We start from the raw sequence: 7,883 nt of genomic DNA on the forward strand, positions 1-7,883 counted from the left end.
GCAGAAGACCCGAGCTTCTTTGCAAAACTGCTCAGTGTGTTTCAGTTGTTCCAAGTCTTTTACAAGTGTATCTTCGGGTTGTGATTTTTTTGGCAAAAGCAAACTCACCTCCTACACCACCATGGGATTGCTTTGCTGTGGACTGCACAGAAAGCTTTCTTGTTCGAAATGTTCCAGGACAGCATTAACACAAATTTCTGTTGAGTTGGTGATCGGGAGAGTGGAGGGTGGTGAGCAGTGGGGTGCCACAGGGGTCGGTATTGGGTCCAATGCTTTTTAACTTGTTTATTAATGATTTGGAATTGGGATTAAGCAGTGAAGTGGCTAAATTTGCAGATGACATGAAATTGTTCAGGGTGGTGAAAGCCAGAGAGGATTGTGAGGCACTCCAAAGGGATCTGTCGAGGCTAGAAGAGTGGGCATCCATGTGGCAAATGAGGTTCAATGTAGCCAAGTGCAAAGTAATGCACATTGGAACCAAAAATCCAAAATATAAATACAAGTTGATGGGGTCTGAACTGGCGGAGACTGACCAAGAGAGAGATCTTGGAGTCATGATAGATAACTCACTAAAAACGTCAGCACAGTGTGCGACTGCCATAAAAAAAGCTAATGCTATGCTAGGGGTTATTAGGAAAGGGATTGAAAACAAATCAGCCGGTATCATAATGCCTCTGTATAAATCGATGGTGAAGCCTCATTTGGAGTACTGTGTACAGTTCTGGTCGCCACACCTTAAAAAAGATATCATAGCACTGGAAAAAGTACAGAGAAGGGCAACTAAAATGATTAAAGGGTTGGAACACTTTCCCTATGAGGAAAGATTGAGGCGCTTGGGGCTCTTTAGCCTGGAGAAAAGACGACTGAGGGGAGACATGATAGAGGTTTACAAGATAATGCACGGGTTAGAGAAGGTAGAGAAAGATGTGTTTTTCTCCCTTTCTCACAATACAAGAACTCGTGGGCACTCTATGAAATTATTGAGCAGTCGGGTTAGAACAGATAGAAGAAAATACTACTTTACACAAAGGGTGATAAACACATGGAATTCGTTGCCACAGGAGGTGGTGGCAGCTACAAGCATTGCCAGCTTCAAGAGGGGACTGGACAAATATATGGAGCAGAGGTCCATCAGTGGCTATTAGCCACAGGAGATAGATGGTATTCTCTTTGTGGGGAGGTGGTGCTCTGTTGTCTTGGTGCTGGAAGGAAGGCAGTGGGAGGGCTTCTGGTGTCCTGGCCTCACTGACAGTCCTTTAGATGGCACTGGATTTCTAGCCACTGTGTGTGACAGAATGTTGGACTGGTTGGGCCACTGGCCTGATCCAACATGGCGTTGCTTATGTTCTTATGTTCTTATGGGAAGACTCAAGGCTTTGGGGCAAGGTCAACTGTAAAATCACAACCCACTTGTGGACTTATATTACTTCTATTGCTGTTTTGAACTTGCCTGGGCAGGTCTAGGTTTGGCAAGGGGTTTATTTTGGAGAACGAGCAATGCAGACTTTGCTTCCCTGCCTGCCATACGGGCTGCCTTTCTGGTTCAGCTCCCCTTTTCAGCACTGATCTCACACAACCAATCAAAGGGCTCTTTGGCTGGTCACCACATGCATTCATAAAAACAGGCTGCTTGCAGCCCCCAGAAACAAAGTGCCAGTTGATGAGGGATCTCCTGGGATCTGCTGATTTCCTGCTGGGGGAATTTTTCTCTGTACCCAGTAATATTGTGGGGTAGTGATCAGGAGGTGACTCCCAGCTGATCAGGTCTCCCATCCTGGAAACTTTGACGCTCCCTAGACTACTACTTAAAATGCAGCAAATCTTGTGGTAGTCTTGCCAGGTTGCCTGCTATGGCAACCTCCAGCCCCTACTGGCTCTCCCCACGCTCCCAGTGGGGGAAAATGGCGGGGGGGGGGGGAGAGATGCCACAGACTGGGCAACATCACTTTAAGTCACTGTGCACGATGCTCTGGGCATCCCCCCCCCCCCCATCCCCTGTGAGCATTCCACATAGAGCCCGAGGAAATGCTTGCAGCATTATGCAATGTGGTTACGCCATGTCTGAGTCTTCAACCAGAGGTGACACCGCCATGTTGTGCAATGTCGCCCCTCGGAGCACCCCAGCCCTAAATGCTGTCTGGGTTGCTCAGTGCAGGGCAGGCAACCCTATTGAGTGGAGAGTCCAGTAGCACCTCTAAGACCAACCAACTGTAGCATAAGCTTTTGAGAACCACAGTTCTCTTCGTCACATGCATCTGACAAAGAGAGCTGTGGTTCTCAAAAGCTGATGATGCACCTGATGAAGAGAACTGTGGTTCTTGAAAGCTTATGGTACAGTTGGTTGGTCTTGGAGGTGCTACTGGACTCTTTACTATTTTGCTACTATAGACTAACACAGCTAACTCCTCTGGATCTACTGAGAGGAGGTGGGCCTGATCAGAAGCAGCCCAGCTTATTCCCTTTCTCTCCACCCCAAACTGTCTGCTTGGGCTGCAGAGAAAAGGAGAGGGAAGAATACAGAATGCAATACTGAAATCCGAGGCATTGCATCTGTCCCTTCCAGCTAGAAGGGGAGGGGAAAGAGCGGAGCGCTTGCTCTCTCTCCCTGCTTGTGTAACTTCACTGTGTGGTGGTTTCGCTGGGTGGGCGAGAAGCCCACTTCCAGCTGGGCCAGTCTGGTGTCGTGGTTAAGAGCAGCCGGACTCTAATCTGGGGAGCCGGGTCTGATTCCGGACTCCTCCGCCTGAACCCAGCGGGGTGACCTTGGGGCAGTCACGGCTCTCTCAGAGCTCTCTCACCCCACAGGGTGTCCGTTGTGGCCTACTTTGTAAACCGCTCTGAGTGGGTGTTAAGTCCGCCTGAAGGGCAGTATATAAAGCGAATGTTGTTGTTGTTATTGTTATAACTGATCCCAGCTTCTGCCTGAGCTCACGGCCTGATCAGGCGTGTGGAACGGGGGAAGCCCGACGGCTGCTGTGCCGCCTCCCTAGCCCACTGACGGCGCCCCTGAGGCGCAGCCAGCCCAAGCAAACGGAAGGGCTTCCCCGGGGCCCAGCGGCGCCAGGCGCTCCCCGGGCCGCGCTTCCACCTCCGGGGAGCCGCCGCCGCCTGTCCTGCCCGGGGCGACGCCGGGGGAGCCAGCGAGCCGCCCCCGCCCCCGCCCCCCCTCGGCCCCGGGGCAAAGGGCCTCCGGGAAGGGTGGCGCGGCCTCGCAGGCCTTCCCCGGACCGGGCAGCAGTTCGCCCCGCCCCGGAGGCTCTTCGGCCGCCGGCGACGCTCCGCGGCGGGGACGGCAGGAGGAGATGGTCCCGCCCCACTGAGAGGGAGCCAATGAGCACGCGGGCGTCTGGCAGGGCCGCTTTCCGGAAGGGCGCAGCCAATCAGAGGGCGGCTGCTCATCCGGGTTCTGTTCGGCCGGTTTTCCCCGCCTCCTCCCCGCAGAGGAGTTCGGTTTTTCTCACGGTCCTTCCAGGCCGGCCGATTGGTGTGCGCACGCAAGGGGCGGGGCTCCACGGGTTCGTGATTGGCGTTGGTTGGCCACGAAGTCCAGAGTAGGCGGGGCTTGCGATTCTCGGCCCTTCACTGGCTGTGGGTTACCGGGAGGTGCCGTGTCCATTGGAGGGCGGGGCCAGCCAGCCCGCCTTCGATTGGGCGAGGGAGGGGCGGGGCCAGGCGCAGGCTCTGGCCGGAAGGGCCGGCGGAGGGACGGACGCGGGGGAGAGCAGGTGAGGTGCCCGCCTGGCCCCGCCCCACCGTCGGGCCACGCAGGCGCTGCTGGCGGCGGGCCCCTGAGCACGTACAGAGCGCCGCGCCTGGAGGAGGCGGGTGGCACCCGCGCCCCTTCCTCTGCCGGGGCGCCCAGGAGGGTCGTCGAGCCCTGCCGCCTGGCCGGGCGCCGCGGCTGAGGTGGCCGGCCTCTGGGCTCGGGGGCTCCGCCCGGGCAGCGGCCGCCAGAAGGCCCGGGCTCGGCGCCGAAGGCCCTCCACCGCAGCGGCCGAGGGGGCCTGAGGCAAGAAGGCCCGGCCCAGTCCCAGAGCGGCCGGGGCTGCCAACTCCAGGCCGGGAGTTTCCTGGAGGCAGGTTTGGGGAGGGTCCGCGGTGGGCATGGAGCCGCAGAGCCCCCCCCCCCCCGAGGCTGCCCTTTTCCCCGGGGGAAGAGCTCCCTCCTCTCGCCCGGAGGCCAGCTGGTGTTCTGGGACCCTCCTTGGAGCCCCTGTCCAAGTGGTAGCTCTCAATCCCTGGTCAGGGGCTCCTCGGGTTGGGGCAGGGGCAGGACAGGTTCATGGAAGGATGTACAGGGTGGGGGGAAGGGGCCTTCTCTCTCCCGGGCAATGCTAGGCTTCGGGGGCAACCAGTGACATTGGCACCCAAAACGAAATGCTTCTTTACTCAATGAGAAATTAAATGGTGGGGTTCGCGGCCAGTGGAGGCTGTGACGGCCTCGAGCATAAATGGCTTTCAGAGGGGGGGGGTGAGAGAGATTCAGGGAGGATGGAGAGGCCCATCGGGGGCTGAAGGGAGCCTCCACCCTCAGAGATGGTCAGCCTCTGGGGCTAGTGGTGGGGGCAGACACTGCTGGCATTCTCATTCGTTTCTTTTCTCCTCCCTTCCCACTGCAGCAGCCACTGTCTGCACCACCGACGCGGTCGAGGCAGGTCAGGCCACCATGGAACCTGAGATGCGCAGCGTGCAGATTCAGTTCCCCCACTACGCTGCAGTCCTGCTGGAGTCGCTCAATAAGCACCGCCTGGAGGGGAAGTTCTGCGACATCTCGATCCACGTCCAGGGCCGCGTCTTCCAGGCCCACAAGAGCGTGTTGGCCGCCTCCTCACCCTACTTCCACGACAAGCTGTTGCTCAACGACACCAATTGCATTGTGCTACCCAGCGTCATCGAGCCTGATGCCTTCGAGAACTTGTTACAGCTCATTTATTCTGGGCGCCTCAGGTTGCTCCTGGAGGCTCTGCCCAGCCACCTTCTTGTCGCCAGCGGCCTGCAGATGTGGCAGGTGGTGGACCAATGCTCGGGCATCCTCAAGGAGCTGGAGGGGGGGCCCTGCCGGCCCTGGTCAGGCCGAGCCAGTGAAAGCCAGTCCCCCAGCAGTAGCAATTACTTTGGATCGCGGGAGGAGGGAGAACCAACGAGTGGAGCAGAAGGGTCCGGCCGTGGCACACAGCGTGGCTGCCCGGACGATGAGGTGGTGAAGATCCAGGTACCCCACGATGATGACGACGACGAGGAGGAGGAAGAAGAGGAGGATGAGCGGCAGGCTCCAATCTGCAGTGGCTCCACTGATGGGCCAGTGAAGGTCCTCCTGGATGAAGCCGAAGAGGAGGGTGGCCACGATGGCTGCTCAAAAGGCCGTGGGGAGTCGAGTTCTGCCCCTCACGAGGCCCCCAAAATCTTCTACATCAAGCAGGAACGCTTTGATGCTGAAGAGGCGGCCACTTCAGTGCTGGCTGGTGGCCCAGGCTCCTCACTGTCGGAGTCCACCTTTCTCAAGTCTTTGGGGCGGCCACTCAGTATGGCGGATGTGCCGGGGTTCTGCCAGGGCGAGATCCAGGAGACTGGAGAGGTCAGCTACATTCTCCCCAGCGGGGCCTTCTCTTCCGCAGCGGCACCCAGCTTCTCTGTGAAGGCCCAGCCGCTTTCTTCAGACTCGGTGCCTTTCCCAGAGAGCTCGTGGAAGCCTGTGGACCTGCATGGGAACGAGATCATTGCCCATGCTGTCCACGGGCAGGTGGTGCATGCGCCAGTTAAGCTGATGTCGGCACCCGACGGCAAGAAATTCGGCTGCCTGTGTGGGAAGCGCTTTGCGGTAAAGCCCAAGCGGGACCGGCATATCATGCTGACCTTCAGCCTGCGCCCATTTGGCTGCTCCGTCTGCAACAAGAAATTCAAGCTGAAGCACCACCTCACAGAACACATGAAGACGCACGATGGCAACCTGTATGCCTGCGAGGATTGTGGCCGCAAGTTCCGCGTGCAGAGCTGCTTCCTGAAACACAAGGAACTCTGCAAGGGGCAGGGGTGGGCCACCGCTTGCTGGACTTACAAGTAGAGTGGCGGGAGGGGGTGAGCGTCCAGGCATCTCCCACGTTGCCTCTGGCCAGGCCTCGGGTGGGGAGCGGAGGGCAGCCCCTCCCGCCTTGCCCTTTTCTCGACTCCTTGATCCCTGAGAGTGGGCCAGGGACGGAGGAAGGAGAGAAAGTGCTGGTGCAGTCCTCTCGGAGCTGATCTGCAAAGAGCCCTCACCCCCCAGCACAGCGACTTGTGCAGCTTGGCACGAAGGGGAGGGCATTTCTTCAGATGTGTAGTTGGAACAGTGACGGACACACCTGGGGCAGTGCTGGGCAAGGCAGACGTGAGGCTGGGCCAAGAAGACTTGGGGGTAGAGGGAGGGACGATGATGGGCATGCCCAGGCTTGGAAGGAGGGCAGCGGTAGCTCTTGGTCCTGTGTTTCTCTTTCTGGGCAGCTCCCTGGCTGGTGAATGGCAGCAGCGTTGTGCAGGTGGCAGCAACCAGTGGGCGCCAGGGGGCCACGCCCAGCTCAGCCATCACCGCTCTCTGCTCCGCCTTCTCGGGGTTTCTGCTCCAGGATGGCTCCGCCAGCCATCCTCTGCGGTCCAAACGGTGCGCAGGACTGTTCCTGGTAGAGAAGGGGCGGTTGTGCCGGGGGCAGCATCTAAGGGCGGCACCTCCCCCCACCCCGTCTCGGGTATCTTGAGCAAATTCCGTGCACCTCCCTGAGCATACGCTGGTGCTGACACCTCCCCCCCACCCCCCCTCCCATTGCACACGGTCTGCTCGTGAAGGCAGATTTCAGCACAGCCACTCTCTGCCTTGTGTAGGCTGAGGACAGCTGCTGGCTCTGGGTGCTCGGTGTGGACTTTCTCTGGGCCGTGGGCCCTGCCGGAGCGTCCCCCAACACAAGCCAGGCCAACCAGCTTCGCTTGCAGAATTGTAAGGAGGGTTTCTCCTCCGTGTTCAGGTAGACCGAGAATCCTCCAAGCAGATCTTCGCATTGTCTTTGCGCAAGCCTTTGCAAGCACCCCCTGCTTGTGGCTCTGGCCTGCCCCTGTGGGAAAGAGGGCGCTGGCCTTGGTGGGCCCTCACTGGCCGTTCTCAGCCAAGCGTTGGGTGGGCGGTACCTGGGTGGAGTCACTCAAATCTTCCCTGCTCAGTGGGCCGCAGAGGAGCGGTGGTGGAGGCTGATGTGTGTGGAAGGGGCTGCAGGCAGGCAGGACGCTGGCCTGGCAGTGGTGGAGCTGAGGATGCCCTGGCGGTTTCAGAGAAAGTGGCGGCTGGGATGGCAACCCCAGAGGGGCTGAGGCTCAAGGGACAGCCTCGCCTGGGCATGAAGGGAGCCTTTTACTGCTGGGGAGAGCAGCTGCCCCTGGGGTCACCTGCAGAAGAAGAGAAGCGGGCCGACAGCCGAAGGGCAGAAATAAAACACGTGCGAGGAGGAGGGAGGCAGCATTCATGTGCTGGGTGACTCGGGCCCTTCAGGAACAGGGATTCAGGGATTACAGCCTGAAACAGAGAACTAGAAGGCTTGTGTACTCATTCAGAACCTCCATGGAGCATGATCAGATTTAAAAATGATTTATACAAAATTTCCGTTGTGTGAGCTTTCTGTTCCTTCCTCTTCATTAAATGTCCTGCTGCCCTGCCTGGCAGCTGGTAACTTGGACTAGATCAGCCCAGGGGCATGAATTGGGACGCAGCCCAGAAGGGGGCAAGCCCTGTGACTACGCAGGTCAAATGCAGCACCACCTGTTGCTCGTGGCTGGAAGGCCTCAGGTGCCTGTGCAGAAGGTGAGCATAGCTCCAACACCCTGATGCACCACTGCTGTGCCTCACTTTGACATGGTGCAGTGTG

General features: G+C 58.5%; 1 protein-coding gene across 1 annotated transcript; it reads left to right on the plus strand.

Annotated features, from left to right (window-relative positions):
• Nucleotides 1-3,658: 3,658 nt before the first annotated feature.
• Nucleotides 3,659-6,778, plus strand: ZBTB9 (zinc finger and BTB domain containing 9). The gene is made up of 2 exons (XM_054975226.1): nucleotides 3,659-3,725; nucleotides 4,620-6,778. Exon 2 carries the CDS (start codon nucleotides 4,667-4,669, stop codon nucleotides 6,059-6,061), a length of 1,395 nt encoding a protein of 464 aa, XP_054831201.1. The 5' UTR covers nucleotides 3,659-3,725; nucleotides 4,620-4,666; the 3' UTR covers nucleotides 6,062-6,778.
• The last annotated feature ends 1,105 nt before the right edge of the window (nucleotides 6,779-7,883 follow it).

This window comes from Eublepharis macularius, chromosome 4 (assembly GCF_028583425.1).
Source record: "Eublepharis macularius isolate TG4126 chromosome 4, MPM_Emac_v1.0, whole genome shotgun sequence".
NCBI classification, from domain to species: domain Eukaryota; kingdom Metazoa; phylum Chordata; class Lepidosauria; order Squamata; family Eublepharidae; genus Eublepharis; species Eublepharis macularius.

Bases quoted from the DNA above. Each gene is read 5' to 3' on its own strand.
- ZBTB9 (XM_054975226.1), top strand. From the start codon at position 4,667: ATGGAACCTGAGATGCGCAGCGTGCAGATTCAGTTCCCCCACTACGCT.